General features: G+C 39.2%; 1 protein-coding gene across 3 annotated transcripts in view; it reads left to right on the forward strand.

Annotated features, from left to right (window-relative positions):
• CPM (carboxypeptidase M) overlaps window positions 1-10,731 on the forward strand; it is a gene marked incomplete at both ends in the record, with an annotated part of 55,465 nt that extends 44,734 nt beyond the window's left edge. Inside the window, 5 exons of one of the 3 annotated variants that reach the window (XM_084255019.1) lie at window positions 163-347; window positions 1,041-1,211; window positions 4,428-4,580; window positions 7,523-7,671; window positions 10,492-10,731. In XM_084255019.1, the coding sequence (XP_084111145.1) occupies window positions 163-347; window positions 1,041-1,211; window positions 4,428-4,580; window positions 7,523-7,671; window positions 10,492-10,731 (898 nt within the window). The remainder of the gene's footprint in view (window positions 1-162; window positions 348-1,040; window positions 1,212-4,427; window positions 4,581-7,522; window positions 7,672-10,491) is intronic. The other 2 variants (XM_084255020.1, XM_084255021.1) reach the window with 2 other exon arrangements.
• Window positions 10,732-20,138: the final 9,407 nt, after the last annotated feature.

A 20,138-nucleotide genomic window follows, 5' to 3' on the forward strand; every position in this document is an offset into this window, starting at 1 on the left:
CTGGCCCATGGGCAGAGCAAGTCCCCCCAGAGGTGTGAGTGCCCAAGTGTGGCTCATTGGAGCCCCTGAGTGGCCACCCACCAACTTCGTTTTCATATTTGGGAAAACACCTGAGTCCAGACACATACCATCCGTAAACCCTCAAACTTCTTTCTTTTAAAGGGAAAATAGTAACGACTATGACTTGAATAGAAACTTCCCCGATGCTTTTGAATTTAATAATGTATCAACTCAGCCTGAAACCAGGGCAGTCATGGAGTGGCTGAAAACAGAGACATTCGTCCTCTCTGCGAACCTCCACGGCGGTGCCCTGGTAGCCAGTTACCCGTTTGATAATGGTGTTCCAGGTAAGCGCACACAGGCCGGCTCCAGAACGAGCTGCAAACTCTGCCTCTAAATGGTGAAACTCCTCAAACTCCTCCCCTCCCTCCACCCCACTTAACTGCTCTGGTCGGGATAGAGAGCGCCTCCTTTTCCCAGCCCAAAGCCAACCTTCCTGCAATTTATAAACAGTAGAAGGGCAGTGTGGCAGAGCGACAACAGGATTTCTGGATGTTCTTCAGTGAATAGTATAGTCAGGATGTGGATTATCACACAAGGGGAAACAGCTAAAGTTAGAAAAAATCTGACTTTGCTGATCAGATGCGTAATAGCTTAGAACTCCTTTTCAAATTCTGTGGGATGCAGTATAAACTAAAGACTTAAAACATTACAGAGGCTTCACTTAACCTAGTCTGTAGGACCTAAGGACAGTTGACTGGCCTCCAGAAATCGGCAAGATTAAGTAAGAGAATATTTAATTTTTAAGCTGGCTTTGGAGGAGTTTGAATATAATCTACCTTTTGTCCATCACTTTGTGTGTTCATTAAAAACTAGGAAGAAGAGGAGAGGGTGCATTGGTGGAAGAGGGTAGAGGATTTCTCTCTGGGGAAATTAGAGCCTTGGTGTGTGATGAGATGATGTCCTTGCTTATTTGCTGGTGCATATTCCCTCTTACTCTGAAGTCAACTGAAAGGTCCCGGTTTGTCTTTCATGTACAGCAACTGGGACCTTACACTTGCGGAGTTTAACCCCTGATGATGATGTTTTTCAATATCTTGCACATACTTATGCTTCAAGAAATCCTGTCATGAAGAAAGGAGATGAGTGTAAAAATAAAATGAACTCTCGAAATGGAATTATAAATGGGTACTCTTGGTATCCACTTAAGGGTGAGTTTCTCTTCCTTTCTACCTTTCTTATTGTCTCCACCCAGAGGTACCAGCTGGTTTTTGTTGACTCCAGCACTTGATGAAAGTTTGTGAGGCATAGTGCAGCCCCTTCAGTTATGTCTCTGTCACCTAACATCACAGAGCAGCAGGGGTAACTGGTGTTTGAGGGATACCCAGAATTGTTCATTACTGCCTGTTCCTTTATTCATTCTGAGGCTTATTCAGCATTTACTTACGACAAGCCAGGAACTGTCGGGAAAGATCTTAGGGAAGAGTAATATACAAATGAATAATCGTGGTGACAGTATAATTAGGATACAAGTAGAGATTTAGAGAAGGTGCTGTGTACCACATGGGTATAAAGCCAAAGTAACAACATTGAGTAGTGAAGACCTTGGAGAAATTTATTGCTTATGTGTCACCTAATGGGGGACAGCTGCTACTTCCAATTAATTGCCATCTTGCCATGAGGCTCCAATAATGCCAGCTCTTCCGGTTTGTAAAACAAGCTGAATTTGTACACAAAATATTGTGATTTTGAAGTCACTTTGCAGCCTAAACAAAAGAGCTCTTCCAGCTGGATGTAGGAGGGGGCTCCCATTTTCCACCCTTGGCAGAGGATGGCCAGGTGAAGAAAAAGGTTGAGGACATAGGAAGGGGAATGTTCTTAACAGAAGGAATAAACAGAAGAGTTTGTCAGAGAGCTTGTGCTAGTCCGGGAACTGAGAGAGAGAAGGGACCTAGGATGGAAGGTGAGAGGGCAGATGGGCTGGAACTGGGTTTCCATTGCTTCCATGAGAAGTTCCCCCATGGAGACTGGTTATGGCCTGACCCATCCAAGAGCAAGCTGCAGTCTGCATTTCTACACACAACCAGTTCCCCACTTGTCACTTTGGATGCACAGGCTACAAGTTAGTCTTGCACAAGCTGGTACTTTCATTTCTAGTACTTTCGTGTCCCGGCAGCACTCTGCCAGCTTTCTGGGTAATGTAAATAAGCAGAGACCACGACTGACCACAGCAGGGCCAAGCAGACACTACTACATCCCAAATTTCTGTTGTCCAAGAGACGGCCTCTCCACCCCAACCTCGGGCTTTTGGAATAGTTCCTTTGTCATTTTTCATAATGAGGACAGTGTCCCCTCTGCTCAGTGGCAGAGCTGTCTTTTATGTGTACTGCCCAAAACTGCCAGGACAAATTCAGATGTATGGGTAGGAACCTAATTTTGCTGCAGGGAATTAATTGTTGCCAGGTGTACCTGCGTGTAAGCTGTGTATCCTTCTGAGAAAAACAGCAGGCAGAGCCAATTCCTTTGAGCTTAGAACAAAGCATTCTGCTTAAGCTCAGAGGCCTAACTTACCTTGTCCAGAGCTACATGCTCTCCACACTTGGTATTTTCAATCCTGCATGCTTTACACATCTGTTTTGCTATTTAAGTTCATTCGACGTGAGACACAGTCTTCCAGACAAGGGCTTTTGTTTTGTTTTTCTCTCCACTTTTTTTTTCCCTTTCTATTTCTTGGTGGAAAAGAGATCAAAGAGAAATATAAAAACAGATAAAAGAAATAGAAAGTTCTTTCTGGCTAGAATCTGGACCTACAAGATATTCAAATAATATTTTCATATAATATTTTTTTAAAGATTTATTTTTTTTTAAGATTTATTTATTTTTAAAGATTTATTTTCTACAATAGCTGGGGTACAGGCTCGTGGCGCAGGAGGGTGAGAGGATCCACCAGAGACAGAATGAGGAGGAGAACAGGCAGACGGACCGAAAGCTCTGCTGAGGGGAGCAGCTGGCACCACAGCAGAGGTCCTGAGCACCATGTGGGAATCTCCCTGGCCAGCCGGGAATTGAACCCGCACTGCAGAGCCTGCGGACAGCTTCACAGCACTGCACTCAACCCGCTGTGCCACCAGGGAGGTCCTCATTTAATATTTTGATAATTTTCTTGAGTTTTTTTCTATTTCAGTAGTCCCCAGGTACCCTAAAGGAACTGAGAATACATAATACACATCTTCTTGCCAGATATCAAGTATAACTACTTCCTTCAAAGTTACTGTATTTTATCAAATCCAAGATGTCACTGATTGTAAAACAATGTACCACCAAGAAAAAAGTAGAAAGTTGGGCCTCCCCGGTGGCTCAGGGGGTTGAGCACAGCGCTGTGAAGCTGTCCACAGCCTCTGCAGCACGGGTTCCATTCCCAGCCTGCCAGGGAGCTACCCACATGGCGCAGCAGACCTCTCCAGTCTCGCCCACTGCTCCCCTCAGCAGTGTATTTCAGTAGGTCTACCTGTTCTCCTTCCCACTCTGTCTCTGGTGAATCCTCTCACTCTCCTGCGTCTCTGGCCTGTACCCCTGCTCTTGTATAAATAAATAAATCTTTAAAAAAAAAAAAAAGTAAAAAATTTCCAAACTGATGATGTGATGTTTTTTCAGCCATCCAATTTAAGACATACCAATTTAGAGATTTTAAAATATAAAAAGTTTTGTTTATAACCCTTTGAAAATAGGGTCTCCAGAGATAAGCACTAGAAAGCGAGCAGCCCCAGAAGCAACAGGGGGGTCTTTGCCCTCGAAGAGTTAGCTCCATGCCCCTCTCTTTCAGCCCCAGAAGCAGCTTGGTGAGATGGGTAAGAGCCTGTCTTGGGTCTCTGCCATTCACCCATTGGAATCCCTGGGCAAGTTGCTTACCATCTGTGATCAATCCCTCCCTGTAAAATGCAGGTAATAATTGCTGTGAGGATTTAATGAGTTGATACAAAGTTCTTCAGCCAGTCCCTAGCAATAATGAACACTCAGTAAATGTTGCCCATTAATAGTCTCCGAAATTAGAATATAGTTAGTATTACATAATTTTTAATGAATGACTTAGAGTAATATTTCTGTTAAAATATTTCTAAATCTGTTTAAAATGTAATTCAGTAATCTGAAGAATCCTTTTTGTAATATTAGATACACACACACAGAAAAAGGACACTTCCTTTAACTTTGGTGCAGTCACACTTCACTTGGGTCTGCTCCATTACCCATATGGGAATATTTAGGATTACCTGTCATGCCTTGGTAATAGAATGGTTTTCCATGCTAGTATGTCAAATTCATCTTTTCCTGTTTACCTGTACTTTCCTTGCAACTGTCTTATTCACTTGTCCATACTTGTCTCCACTCCAATTTTAGACCTTAAAAATATGAAATATGCTTGTGTTTAGGTGGAATGCAAGATTACAACTACATCTGGGCTCAATGTTTTGAAATCACATTGGAGTTGTCGTGCTGTAAATACCCTCGTGCAGAGAAGCTTACATCTTTCTGGAATGATAACAGAGCCTCATTAATTGAATATATGAAACAGGTGCACCTAGGTTTGTAAGCTTTCCTTAGTAATTCTTTGTTAACAAAATACAGCATCTCGTAAACTTTTGGGTTGAGAAAATGCATGCCCCTGTTTTTTCTAGGCGCTGCCTCATTTTTAGAACCAGAACTAATGGTAAAAAATTCTCTCTGCATAAATATCTATAGCGTGTGAGAAAGGCAGTGCCCACCAATTCATATAAGAGAAAGCATGGTGCATGTGACTTTTATATAGGGGTGTAAAATCTGGAGTACTTTCATTCATACATGTTGAATTACCTGGAAATCTGGCAGAAAGAGCAGAAAAAATGAGTTCTTGTTTTGTTATATGGTCACTTACTTAGAAAAACATCAACATTGCTTGTCACTTGCCACACAGTATCACAGACCCGGAAAATAGTGGACATTCATCTGCACTTTTCCCTAGAACTGGGATGGTGACCTAGCACCGTTAGCTTCAACCCCTCTGACCCTCGATTATGCCAGATCATTTGGCACTGGGTGTTGTCCCAGCCTGTTATTTGACTGTTGTCTGGCCTGGATCACAGTGGACAGAATAAATGGGAAAGAGGGTAGTTCTCAATTTGTGTGCAGCAGACTCACTGGGATGGTTTGTCAAAACATAGCTACTAGGCCCCACTCCCAGAGTTTCTCATTTAGTGGCTCCAGAATGTTAACATCATCCCAGGTGATGCTGATGGTGCTGGGACAGCCACCACACTGTGAAAACCATTGCACAGGGGAGGAACACACTGCTGGTGATGTGGATGGACTCTTCACAGTTCAGGTTTATTTAACCAGACTGTGTCTCCCCGGGCAGGGTGTGCAGGCTGTGTGCATTGCCAGAGTTAAAGTTACCTTTCTTCATTCAGAACAACTTGGAGGAAGAATCAGATCAGGATCTGACACGATAGTTACGTTACCATATCAAGTCAAAGTGGAAGATGTTTGTGTTGCGGAGGTTTCCATCCTGGGCTTGCTGCATAGTTGCATAATTCTTAGAATTTTCAGCATGTTTCACATCAGACCTTCCCACTTGCTAAATAAAAGAGAGAGAGAAAAGTCAGAAGCAGAATATTAGGGCCAAGTACAAAGCACAGGGTAAGAGTAAAAAGCTAACTACAAATTTCACTTGGCCACACATCCCTAAAATGGATGTCCCTTCTCCCTTTCATGCCTGCATCTCCAACCCGAGCCCCACATTCCCTGAATACAAGTTCATAGAAGTTATTGGTAAACTGGGAGGAGTCATTTATGATATAGGTTACAAAAAGATCTTTTCCACCAGCATCTTAATAATGCTTATTAAATTATTAGTCTTTCTCCTTTCCCATTATGTCTTCAAACTTTGTTTTGGGTCTTTCTTGCTTAGCATTCTGGTGTTTCTCCACTAGACTTTCCTCATGAGGCACATATTAATTAGTCTTTCTATTGTATTTCTATCTATTTTGATCCTTTAGTGTGTTACTCTGCCTATTTTCTAAAATTCTTCCTTCATCAGCGTCAACATGGGAATGCAACTGAACATGAAATATGCTCCAGGTAACTGCACTACTGTTTTTGGAATTTCAATCTTGATGTAAAGGTTGTTTGCCAAGTGCTGAATTAAGGTGGACTCTGAAGTATTGGACATAATATTGCCAATGAAGGAGATTTATAAACTGTTTAAATAACATACAAATTGCAGCAAAACTGTTCATATTATTTTGGAGAGCTTACAAGTCCATTTATACTAGGTGTTATAAAAAATAACACATTTATCTAGCTGTTTGCTCCTATAATCAGATGTACACAACTCAGTTAAAAATATGTCTGTTAGCATGTCAACCATGCCCCCTTGTGGTTTAAGACAGGCATTTGTTTCTAACTTAATGAAACCCTATTTCAAAAATACTGATATCGTGTGGTTATTGTTACTTGGTAGAAAGTTCTCTCCTTATCAGTGCTCAGTAGGAAGCCAAAGAATATATTTATGAGTAATGGGAGTAAACACCTTTTTGTCTTTCCTTACATAGTATTGGTATACAACGCTGTGTAAGTTTCAGCTGTACTCCTTGACACCTTGCAACTATATATGCCACACGCACCACCAAATACCTAGTTACCTTCCATGGCCACTTAATCTACCCTCTCTACCTTCTCTACCCCTATCACCCCCTTCTTTCCTCTGGTAACCACTATTCTGTTGTCAGAACTAAAGGTTTGTTTTTGTTTTATTGCTTTATATTCGACAAGTAAAATCACGTGATAGTTGTCCTCCTTCTGACTTGTTTCACTTAGCATAATGCCCTCAAGTTTCATCCATGTTGTTGCAAATGACAAGATTTCACTGATGTATATATGCATCTGTGTGTGTTTGTGTGTGTGTATGTCTATGTTGCCCATCATGTATATATATCACATCTTCATTTAATAACTCATCAATGGGTTGTTTCTATATCTTGGCTATTGAGAACAGTGCTGCAATGAACATAGATGTGCACATCTTTTTAAATTAGTGCTTTCATATTCTTTATATAAGTATCCAGAAGTGAAATTGCTGGATCATACAGTAGTTCTGTTTTTTATTTTCAGAGGAGCCTCTATACTAAAGATAACATGGTATATATACATGCTGGAATTATTCAGCCAAAAAAAGGGAATGAAATCCTGCCATTTATGACAACATGGATGAACCTTGAGGATATTATACTATATGTAATAAGTCAAAGAAGACATAGACATATAGTCTCACTTATACATAAAATTTTTAAAAATCAAGTTCATAGATAAAGGGAACAGATTCGTGGTTGCATGTCAATTATATCTCAATTTAAAAGTTTATCTTCCTTCTCAAACACTTACAAAACTCAAAAAAGGTAACAAATTTCAAGCATATTTTTCTTAAATAATTATGTTTTTTCATATGCCATGAAATACGGCATCAACATTTATTTCTCTTTTTGTCTTGCAGGTGTAAAGGGTCAAGTTTTTGATCAGAATAAAAATCCGTTACCCAATGTGATTGTAGAAGTCGAAGGCAAACAACATATCTGCCCTTATAGAACCAACAAATTTGGAGAGTATTATCTCCTTCTGTTGCCTGGGTCCTATAAGATAAATGTAAGTATGCAGTCCTATTTACTATTATTAAAATATAGAACTCACAATAATTACTCACCCAGAAGAAATCTAAAGTAAGTCAGGAAAAGTCCAAAAGTAGGTATGTCAGAACAGAAGCAAAGGACAGCATCAAATGTACAACTGGCAAGAGCTGAGAAAGGTAGGAATGACAGAACAAATCATGTTTCTTCCCAATTGGCCACTGACTTTTAAAATAAAATCCTTTATCTTGGGATAACCTTTTATGATAAAAATAGGAATAAAGATTTTTTTTAGAAGATTAACAGCACAGCCAAAATGCTTCCCAGATTCATGGAATACCATTTTAATATCCATTCCATGAACTATTTCTGCTATCAAAAAGTGAATGGGGACACATTCCTTAGAATTCATTATAAGTGAAATTTGATCTGTAAGTTTTACCGCTATATTAAGGAAAGGATAGATCTATTTTGCAGTTCTTTCATTAGAAGATGAGAATGAGTTTTTTCAATAGGTGCAAGTAAAATTCCAGTTTTTCACTCTATTCAGATGCTTGTTTCTAAGTCATTTCATAGTGCTGGAAGAGGCATGGACTAGTTTGAGCCAAAACTAGTTGAACAAACTAAATTACTGTGTACTTGATTTTGGTCAGATTGTGCTTCCTCTTCCTTGTTATGAATTTCTCTAAGATACTAACAATTCTTCTACTTTGCTAAATGGTTCTGATGTCAATGGTAGCAGTCATTCTACTCCTGGGAGAGATGGCTGTAGCAAAACTAACTTCTAGTTCATTTCATCTTTAGATGTAATGAAAGGATGGCTTTCAGATTACAAAACTGTGGGAAGCAGAGCTTCAGTGAAGTATAGTTTTTCACCATAGTGCTCAGTAGAGGGGTTCATCAATTGCTAATACTCTTTTTTTTTTTTTTTTCTTTTTTATAGAGGCATGCTTTATTTATTTGTTTTGCTGGTTTTGTTTGTTTGTTTTGTTTATACATGCACTGGGTACAGTCAGAAGTGCGGGAGGGTGAGAGAATTCACCAGAGCCAGAGCGGGGAGCAGAGCAGGCAGAAGGACCGAAGTACACTGCTGAGGGGAGCAGCGGGCGGCAGGAGAGGTCTGCACGCCATGTGGGACCCTCCTCTGGTGGCCGGGGAGCAGCCGGGGATCGAACCGGCGCCGCAGAGGCCGCGCGCAGTTTCGCAACCCAGCGCTCAACCGCTGCGCCACCGGGGAGGCCCAATTGCTAATACTCTTCTTGAGACTCTCTCTTCCTACTGAGAAGATGACTAGAGCTTGAAAGACCTCAACTCTCTGCAATCTTTGCCTAAAAATGCCCTTTGTTACCCTGTTATTTACTGAGACTTTCCTATTCTGTGAAAAAAAAAAAAAAAGGATTTTCTTTTATACCTAAATCCAAATTTTTTATGCAGTCTGAGAAATGAGCCACACCTTTATACAATAAAATTACAAATTGTTCATTTTCCATTAGACTAATATAGTACATGTTGCCTTTAGCTACTAGTTCTAGAACAAGATTAGAAGGTAAGACTTTGAAAACTAAAATGAATGGCTAAAATTAATAGCAATTAGTGATTCTATAATGTTGTTCTCCATTTGTTTCCCTCTCTACCATACATAATAAAAGTATTTCTCAGTGGACATGGTCTATAGTTAGTTTAACATTTGTCCTATTTTTCCTGATCATTTTCTCCACCGAGAAACAAATCTGGCTGAAGATTCAGACTTTTATGAATAAAGCCAGATAAAACCAAGCTTTTTAAGGAATCAATAAACTTGTACTCCAAGATCAGCTGCAGGGAAAATGAATTGAGGGCCTCCCTGGTGGCACAGGGGTTAAAGTCAGCACTATCAAGCTATCAGTAGCTACTGTGGCATGAGATCTATCCCCCGCCAAGGAGCTGACCCACATGGCACAGCAGACCTCTCCTATCTTGCCCGCTGCTCCCCTCAGCAGCGTATTTCAGTCAATCCACTGTTCTGCTCCCCACTCTGTCTGGTGAATCCTCTCACAACCCCCCCTCCCCGTACCTCTGGCCTATATCCCAATTCTTATATGCATAAATAAAAATAAATCTTTTTTAAAAAAAATGAATTGAGAAAAAAATTCCACTTATAAAATCTTGATACCCAATGAGGATATTAAGTACAGACTTGAGACAAAGGGAAAGAGTCTACTCTTGTTCACCTTTGCTCTCCATGAAAATGATGGGGGCAAAATCAGTCTGCTTCCTTCTCTTTACTTACATCTCTAGATAAATCTCCAAATCTGTTTTTATTTCACTTGGTAATTCTTGGCAATAGCATTGAAAACTATGGTCCATATCAACAGACATCAGATAACTCATTCAGCAAGCAGAACTAAAGCTGTTACTAGCCATGGAAGCCCAGGAGATTGTTATATATGTTTCATAAAAGCTGCATTTTAGTTCTGTGTCGATGTTTTCAGTGTTAGCACCACAAAACATAATTGTTTCTGGGCCTCCCCGGTGGCGCAGCGGTTGAGCGCTGGGTTGCGAAGCTGCCCGCAGCCTCTGCAGCGCCGGTTCGATTCCCGGCTGCTCCCCAGCCTCCGGAGGAGGGTCCCACATGGTGCGCAGACCTCTCCTGCCGCCCGCTGCTCCCCTCAGCAGTGTACTTCTGTCCTTCTGCCTGCTCTGCTCCCCGCTCTGGCTCTGGTGAATTCTCTCACCCTCCTGCGCTTCTGACTGTACCCAGTGCATGTATAAACGAAAAACGAACAAACAAATAAATAAAACATGCCTCTATAAAAAAAAGGAAAAAAAAAAAACATAATTGTTTCTTATTTTCTTTTAGGTTACAGTCCCTGGGCACAATCCATTCCTAACAAAGGTGATTATTCCAGAAAAATCCCAGAACTTCAGTGCTCTTAAAAAGGATATTTTACTTCCATTGAGAGGGCAACTGGATTTCATTCCACCATCAAATCCTTTGTGTCCTACCATCCCTCTATATAATTTGCCAAGTCACTCGGCTGTAACACAGTCTAGTCTGTTAGTATTTTTGGTGACTCTTTTTCACATATTTCTCAAATAAAGCAAAATGTGAAACTCAGCTCTCATCACCGCCTGGAATCAGGGATCACTCACGACAGGCTACTGCAACGCTAAGGCTCTCCGTGGGACCTTGACTCGATAAAGCCCACCATCCTTTCTTCAGAAGAGAATTGGTTGCTTCCAAATCCTGCAACAACTAGTGTGTGGTGATACAAAAGTAATGATTTGGTCTTGATGATGAATGCAAGACATCAACCTATCAAGTACTACCCACTTACATTTAATCTTGAAATAATCTTAGAAATTTGTAAGAAAGTAAACTTCAGAAACAAAATGTTCCTACAAGAAAAAAGGACTTAATGTTGTATACAGAGAGCCAGATGAATACAAGTATTGAAGATGAACATTTACTAATCGCCTTGCCATGAGGGTTATGTGTGAAGAGAAAGTGCCAAATGTTAGTTCTCAGTGCAGGAGGAAAATGAGAACACTGGGGAGTTTTACAAATCTTCTAAGGAAATATGAGGAAAAAAGGCAACCATATCTCAGTGGCACAAGAAAATATGAGCCTCAGGGGATGACAAGGTTGCGTCTATAGAGCCCCAGGTCAATTGAGTCCTTGCCTTTCTGCAAGTCTGTTATGCTGATGACTCCCAAATGTGTAACTGTATCCTCTTACCTGAGCTGCAGACTTATGTCCAACTGGGCATATTCACCTGGTGTGGCCCAGATACCTCAAACTCATGTTGAAAATCAAACATACTTTTCTCCCTTGAGTTGCTCTTTCTCCTGTGTTCTGTCTCAATTACTTGAAACCTGAAAGTTATCCTTCGTACTTCTTCCTCCTTTATCCCACATATCTGGTCAGAAAAGTCAATTTATGTATTATAAATTGGTTCTGCCCTCTTTCCAAGGCTGCATAGACTGCCTCATTTCAGCCGCCATAGCTCACCTGCACCACTACAACCACCTTACTAGTCTCCTGCTCCTATCCTCTTCAAATCCATCCTACACACAGTACTGGTGAAGGGATTAAGGGCTGCCTAAAACAACATCAAACATCAAGTGCTTGTGGTTCCTACTCACATAACATGCTGTTTGTGTCCCCTGTGCTTGGTGTGCCATTCTGACCCACTATATTGCCTTTCTACTCCTTTAATAGTTCAGGTATCAACTCCTAGGAGGCCTTTACTGACCATCCATTTCACCCTCTCCCAAACTGAGGTTAAATGGCCTTTCCTCTGCTCCCCAAATTATTTTTGAATTTATAACAGTCTTAAGATCTACTTCCATTTGTGATTTTTTGGGGGGAGGAGGGGGGGCAGACTGAGTTCCTAGAAGCCAGGGCTTATTGAAACTTTTCATTTCTGTATTCTCAGAGCCTAGCACATACTAGGGAATGAATGAATAGAATTCCTGCAGCCTGCCACTCCCAGTCTACCCCATACAGGCTTTGAATCATTTTATGAAAATAGTATTGTTTTGGCAATCTCTAGCTCATTAGTAAAACTGTCAGAATATTTTCATATGTGTATCAAAAAATAAATGTAAATACAGTGCTTTTACTGGATTTTGCATTTACCCAAAGGTTCATAATAAAATTGTGTGTTACCAGTTAACACACTACAAGCTACCTTTTAAAATCAGAAAACAAAATATTTACAACTAGTACTCAATTTGAAGCAACTGTTCTCCATTATGAGAGCCTGTACTTAACCTATCTAAAAACATTTTATGTAAGAATTGACGGAGGGGGCCTCCCTGGTGGCGCAGGTGGTTAAGCACAGCGCTGTGAAGCTGTGTGCAGCCTCTGCAGTGCCGGTTCGATCCCCAGCTTCGGAACTACTCACATGGCAAGCAGACCTCTCCTGTCTCGCCCGCTGCTCCCCTCAGCAGTATATTTATTCAGTCTGCCTGTTCTGTTCCCAGCTCTGTCTTTGGTGAATCTTCTCACCCTCCCGTGCATCTGGCCTGTACCCCAGTTCTTGTATAAATAAATCTTAAAAAAAAAAATTGACAGAGGAGCATCAAACGGGATAAAAGCAACTCTGGCAAGCAAATTTCTAAGTGTTGTATATTGCATATGGAAAATGAACTGCCTTTGTTATTCTATAAAGTTCTATAGGATCTGGAAATGTAACTATACTGGACTTGTTACGGAGTGAATGATGAGAACCACAGATGTATGGGAAACACTTGGGCATTTAGGAGCTACCCCTATGCTAAGCTTATTCTACACAAACAAAATCACACATTAATATAAGCAGAATTTGTGGTCTCTCAACCTCATCTTATAAAATCTGGTAACCTCAATATTTTGACTTTTACTTAAATAAAAAGTAATTTATTATATACTGAAAGTATCTTAATATTGCCAAAAATGATTTTGATATATTACATATAAAAGTATATAAAACTCAATTTGGTTTACCATCAAGCCCTTAACAACTTTTCAATCAGGCATTCCAAGTTCTCATTTTTCCTTGATAGCAGTTTTGTTTTGTTTTTTTGAGATTTATTTATCCATACAAGCACTGGGTACAGTCAGAAGCACAGGAGGGTGAGAGAACTCACCAGAGTCAGAGCGCAGAGCAGAGCAGAGCAGGCAGAGTGACGAAGTACACTGCTGAGGGGAGCAGCGGGCGGCAGGAGAGGTCTGTGCACCATGTGGGACCCTCGCCCGGTGGCCGGGGATTGAGCCGGAGCTGCAGAGGCAGCGGGCAGCCTCGCAACCCAGCGCTCAACCACTGCGCCACCGGGGAGGCACCCTTGATAACGGTTTTTGAAGGGGCAGGAACCAAAATCTGAATTGGTTCACGATCCTTAAAATAAATTTAAAAAATGTTTTTAAAATCAGAAATGTTATTAGTATCAACTTAAAATCATTCAGACAAGCAAAGTAAGTCTCCAAATCATACCTGAATTAATTTAGCAGATTTAGGATAGATATTATGCATCAATGACACCATGCTTGACAGTTTGTAATGAAAGTATAGAAGAACCCATTATACCCTCCACTGATCAAATGAAGTATCCAGTAGAAGAAACAATAATGGAATTCCAACCATAGTCAGACCAGCTACCCAAGTTTCTGCCATTTCCTACTGTTCCCCACTCTCTAATCTGGTAGTTATGCTCCCCAGGTTCTCAATAAATTCAGGTATTTCTTTTATAGAGAAACCAACATGGCAAAGCTTTCAAATGGGAGAAAAGATAGCATGTGAAAGAATAATTATAAGGCAGGAGCACTGGTTTAAAACCCATCTAACATTCAGTTTCTTTACCTATAAAACGAAGGTTCCTGCTTGACTGATCTATGACTGTCAGTAGCAGCAGCATATGATAGTCACACTTTGGTTCGATCTTGGTGCTACATTATTAAAGACCAAATTGCCTCAAATACAAACAGAATTGGCCTGAGAACTGAAACACTGACTAGCTAGAATGATGATTTAATAATATTTAAGGAAACAGCTTTTTTTCATGTACCTACTCAAGATAAATGGTAGCATGAATAAGTGCTGGGAGGTAGGGAGTATTTTGGAAAAATGTTAAGTTGCTGCAATAAGTATCAGTGTTGATTTTGGTGCTTAATTTATCACATTCAGATGTGAACTGTTGGATAAAACAGAAGTATTAAGAGCCTCTCCTCAACATTTCTGAAGTCTTTCTAAAAAAGCAACCTTGTGGCTTTTTTCCCCCCAGAAGCAAATTTACATTTGTAACAGTTCCCCCAAAATGATACAAGAAATTAGGTCTATTTTTTCAGTGTAAAAGTATCTGACTCTGGACTATCTTTTCCTAGAGAACACACATACACACACATGCGCATAGCATTCTGTCTCACTGCATTAGGGTAAGCTGCTTATTGAAAAAATTTGGGTTATTTTATACAGTGACAATATAGGTGATGGTTATTTTATGAGATTCCTTATAACTTCCTCACAAAGGATTGTTGAAAACAAAAGAGCTCCCTAATAGAAATTGGGGAAGGATCTAACTTCATTATGGACTTTGCATCTTGTGACCAATAAGCAGATACTATATTGTATTGCTCACAAACCACCTTATGTCGTAGGATGTGTACTCCAAAGCCTTTTCATAGGGGTTTCATAGCTGACTTAACAAGTTTCCTCAATTTTCTTTTGTGCTATTATTAAGAGCTTAAAATGCACAAGTTTCTAAGACTGTAAAGTTAATTGGGTAGGGGCCATGACTACCTCTGATTTGAGTAAATTAAGAATATTTCTCATCCTCAATAAAGAATATTCATATAAACAATGAATGCTTTTTTTCTTTCCATTACATTACATCCTGAAAACTAACACTTCTGCAAGTGTAACAAAGGCCACATATTAGAATTGATTACCACCAAATAAAAGCTGGAAAGAAACAAATTTATGACCTTTCATGAGTCACTAATATTGCAACAACTCAAAACTCAAAGTCCTTCCGGAAAAGTTTATTATCTGATATTTAGCCTTCTTAATATATTTCCAATTAATTTGTTCATCAAACAGATGGATGAACATGTGCCTGCTAGTTTGAAAGAACTTTGCATATTCACAATGCACATTGATCTTGTAAAGGGTCTGAGAAATCATATAGGAATGAAATGGATTTCCCAAACATACTTAGCCATGGAACCATTTTCTTAAATAATTGATCATTGGTACCATCCCTTTGAAAGTACATTTCTAGATTTTCAAACACATTTTGGAAAATAGAGGAAGTCTTTTGTTCTATTATTAATTTCAAACTGGTTTTGAAATAGCCTTTATCAGTGCAATCTCTAGTACCAAATTTCAAGTCAGAGGAGAGGCTGGGCTCCAATTCATGTGTGCCTTCTAAAACATGCTAACCAAATAGTACATAAGACATACAGACAAGGAAATGGATAATTTACAGACACCAATTTCTAAAAAGTGGTAAATATCAATTTAGAAAATAAATTTCCAACAATTTTTCTATTTTCAAAAGAATTCATTCTATTATGGAACCAGTTTGGCAAAATTACCTGATAAATTTCAGCTAGACTTCAATGTTGAAATGTGCACCTCCTTAGACACCCATTACTACCAACCCCTTATTATTCAATGAACATTTCCAGCATTTATACTAAAATAGCAATTAACTTATGTCAATTTTTCTTTTCCAGTTGACAGCAGTATTTGTCCTTCAACACAAGTGAATAGTTTTTATGGAATTTATCTTCATGCTTGAAAGATTGTGTAGGATTTCAAGATCAAAGTGAAAATAAAATGCCTATCATTTCTTTGCTCTCTAGTCCAGCAATCCATTTTTGGGAGTATTCTGTCCATACTGTTAAGAGATCTACCTATTAGTGGATACCTTCAGAGAACTCCCAATGTGATGCTTCTGCCTGGGGGATAAAAAAGTGCTTAGCTAAAAATAGATCTCACATGTCTCAAACAAAATAAACTGTGAGAAGAGGTAAAAGAGTTTAATGCAGAGGAATTTTTTTAAAAAACTTTCCCAATTCTGACACTGTAATTTTTAAAGACCACGATTTCCTTGTAGTTTCTACTTTGTCATTTAGGTAATTTATGGAACACAGAATACTTTTGAGGACTTTCTAAAAACTCCTTGTAAATTAGAGAAAACTGCATGGCTGCTTTTGTTAATCAACATCCTGTACTGAACCCCACTGTGCACAGAACAGGCACATGGAAGGATACCAAAGGATGCTACAGTCTGTTGTGGAGACAAGATACAAAGGAACATACAAGTATAAATGTGACAGAACACCTGAGTTGAGATAATGTAGGGGGGAAAAAGATTAATTCAAGACTACCTCAGCTGAATTTTGGAAGTTATGGTGAATGTCTACAAGAATATTACTAAACTGTCACTTACTAGAAGCTCTCAATAAGTGACAAACCTCATCTGAGGCGCTATATATACATTTGTGTCTAATTCTAGGTGACTAGGCAAGTACCAGATTCAGTATTTGAATTTAGCCCTTCCTACTCCACTATGATGAAAACTAAGTCAAGGCAGTGTAAGGACGCAAATAAAACTTTGTTACTGTCAACAGACATTGAAAAGAAAAGCACCTGTTTCACACAGAGTTCTGCAAGTCTAAAATGATCAGGCAGAACATTTGAGATAATATTCAACAAACAACATAATAAAGTTTAAAAAATATATTCAAATAAGGGAAGGAACGTAATCTGTAAATAATCTATAATGAATCAAAAATGGGGAAAACCAGTCAGTGAAGCTGATTCAGGCAGATGTTACTATCATCTTGAAGGAAGTCCTAGTAATACAGGATGAGGTCTGAGAAGGTATAAACCAAAAGCAAACACACAAAAGTACTAAAATTTAACCAAGAAATAAACTGTAACAGGAAAAAGACAAAGTTGAAAATGTGGAAACGTGAAAAAAAATATTTTGATAAATTGACTTTAAGTTGTTGAGAGAATAGTCATTCTTCAGAAGGCAGACGAATGGAAGTGAAACAAGGATGAAGGGAGTATGTCTATAAATTTTTAAAATGTGAATTTTTAAAAGGGAGACCTTTAAAAGAGGGCAGTAAGAATTCAAGTATGGATACACAATGGAATGTTATTCAGCAATCAAAAAAGATAAACTCACGCCATTTGCAGCAATGGGAATGGAGCTAGAGGGAATTATACTCAGTGAAATAAGCCGGAAGGAAAAGAAAAATATCGGATGGTTTCACTTATAGCAAGAATATAGGGGAACCAAGTAAGACATCGGGTAAAAAATTAATAATGGTACAAAACACAAGCAAAAACAGACAATTATGAATCAGAGACATCCTGCAGGGGAGGAGGAGGAAGAAGAGCACAGGGGACTGAGGTGATGGTGCACTGGTGCATTGGTGAAGGAAACTCTTAAGGGGACTATACCTGAGGGGGTGGGAGAAACCAAATATTGTTTAAAAATGAACAATGACATAAAAAATTTTAAAATTTAAAAAAAAAAAAAAAAAACTCAAGTATGGGGCCTCCCTGGTGGTAACAGGGTTAAAGACACAGCACTATCAAGCTATCGCCAGCCACTGCCTCATGAGTTTGATCCCCGGCCAGGGAGCTGACCTACATGGTGCAGCAAACCTCTCCTGTCATGCCCGCTTCTCCCCTCAGCAGTGTATTTCAGTCTGCCTGTTCTATTCCCCACTCTGTCTGGTGAATCCTCTCACCCCCAGCAGTGGTCTGGCCTACACCCCAATTCTTGTATACATAAATAAATCTTTAAAAAAAAAATAAATCTTTAAAAAAGAAAAAGAATTCAAGTATGTTTTACAAGTATGGTTCCTAACTCAAAATGTTATTCTAACAATATTTATATACACCATTACAAATCCATTACTTATAATAAATTATTGAACACATGGGGACTCTCTCATATGCTTATCATTTCACACTGCTTTCTATTTTCTGTTGCTTTTCATTAGCTCCTGTTAGTAGTCCATTCTACAATTTGTAAAACTTCTGAGCATCTTCTACTAATGTGCTTTCAATCACTTACTTTTTCACAGCATTATTTGTAAATGTAAAAAATTCCCTATAAACAAATGAAGCAGACTATATGGTAGTTACATACACAGCCACAAACTTTAAACAATTTTTCTTTTTTAAGCTGAGTTAAGTACTCTTTTGTAAGAACTAAATCAAAACTCAGCTCCGAGTCCAATGTGGGTTCCACATGCATAGATTCAACCATGAATCAAAAAACGCAATCCATGCCAGAAAGTGCAACTACAAATGCTTCACAACACAGTGCCATGACAACTTGCAGTTATCACCAGCCTTCAAACCTAAACACAAATCAATACCTTTAAAATGCCTGTTAAGGGCCTCCCCGGTGGCGCAGCGGTTGAGCGCTGGGTTGCAAAGCTGCCCGCGGCCTCTGTGGCGCCGGTTCGATCCCCTGCTGCTCCCCGGCCACCGGAGGAGGGTCCCACATGGCGCGCAGACCTCTCCTGCCGCCCGCTGCTCCCCTCAGCAGTGTACTTTGGTCCTTCTGCCTGCTCTGCTCCCGGCTCTGACTCTGGTGAATTCTCTCACCCTCCCGCACTTCTGACTGTACCCAGTGCATGTATAAACAAAAACAAACAAACAAATAAATCTACATTTAAAAAAATAAATAAATAAATAAATAAAATAAAATGCCTGTTAAAATAAAATCTAAGCGAAACCAGTGAATCATCTGGCTTGGGGCACAGAGGTCTTTGCTTTAAAGAGAGCTTCAAGATTCAGTCCCAATGCTTTGATTCATTCTATTGAGCTCCTATTTATGTGTATTACAATCAAGAGGTCCTCATAGAATTTAGCTTCACAGATAACAGAGAAATAAATAGGCAATTACAATAGGGTTCTTCATGCTGACAAGTGCCCTGGCTACATTCCTTCCAGACTTTTCACTATCACTTGCTGAGAACTACTCAAGTCATTCTGCTATATCCTAAACATAAATGAACAAGGTTAAGAAGAAACTAGCATTTCCCACCCCTACTAAAATGTAAAATTACTCTCTCAAGGCGGTGTTATTCAATGCTTTGAAGGCTCCCAATTGCATCAAGTTGCCCACTGATATGCGTACAGTCAAGCCGACAAGTCTGTGGGTTCCACAGGCATTGATTCAACCATGAATCAAAAAACCACTATGTAGTTAGGCCTACTAAGGTTGCAGGTATAGACTCTTTTGTGATTATTCCCTAAACAATACCACATGATAACTATTTACACAGCATTTACATTGCATCAAGTAGTATAAGCAATCTAGAGACGATTTAAAGTATATGAGAATGTATAAAGGCTTATATGAAAGTATGATGTCATTTTTATATACAGGACTTGAACATCCAAGAATTTTGCTATGGGGCTGGGTGAGGTTTTCTGAAACCAAGACCACCCCACCCCCATAGATAACTAGGGATGACTGGACAGGTATGGCCTTTCCAATAAAACACATTCAGACTTGCACCTTTGATTAGCCAAAAAGATGACATTCAAACATAATTTCTATTTTTAAAAAAAAACAGAAACGAAAAAACCAAATACAATTTCTATTTTAACAAAACTCATTACATTATGGAAGAAGTGTAAGAGCTAATAACCACATTCTTAAAACAATTAGTCGCCCATTTAATAAATTGTTTATTTATCAATAAATAACATATACTAATCCTAAAAATTTAGACAAGACTATATTAGTAATGAGAGCACAGGGATGCTACATGTTATCTATTTGCATACATTTAATCTTTCCTTCTCACAAAGGACCAATTCTATTTAGTCCTAGTATTATAAATCCCAAATTAATAAAGCTTTAATGTTTTTGAGGATCATTTTGTAGCTAAGGTACTGATTCCTTCAGCCATTTGGGTAAATCAAGTATGTCTATGGTATTTGTTTTTAAAGTTTAACACAATGCACTGTTTGTAACCAGCAC

Source organism: Talpa europaea (genome assembly GCF_964194135.1).
Source record: "Talpa europaea genome assembly, chromosome: 15".
NCBI classification, from domain to species: domain Eukaryota; kingdom Metazoa; phylum Chordata; class Mammalia; order Eulipotyphla; family Talpidae; genus Talpa; species Talpa europaea.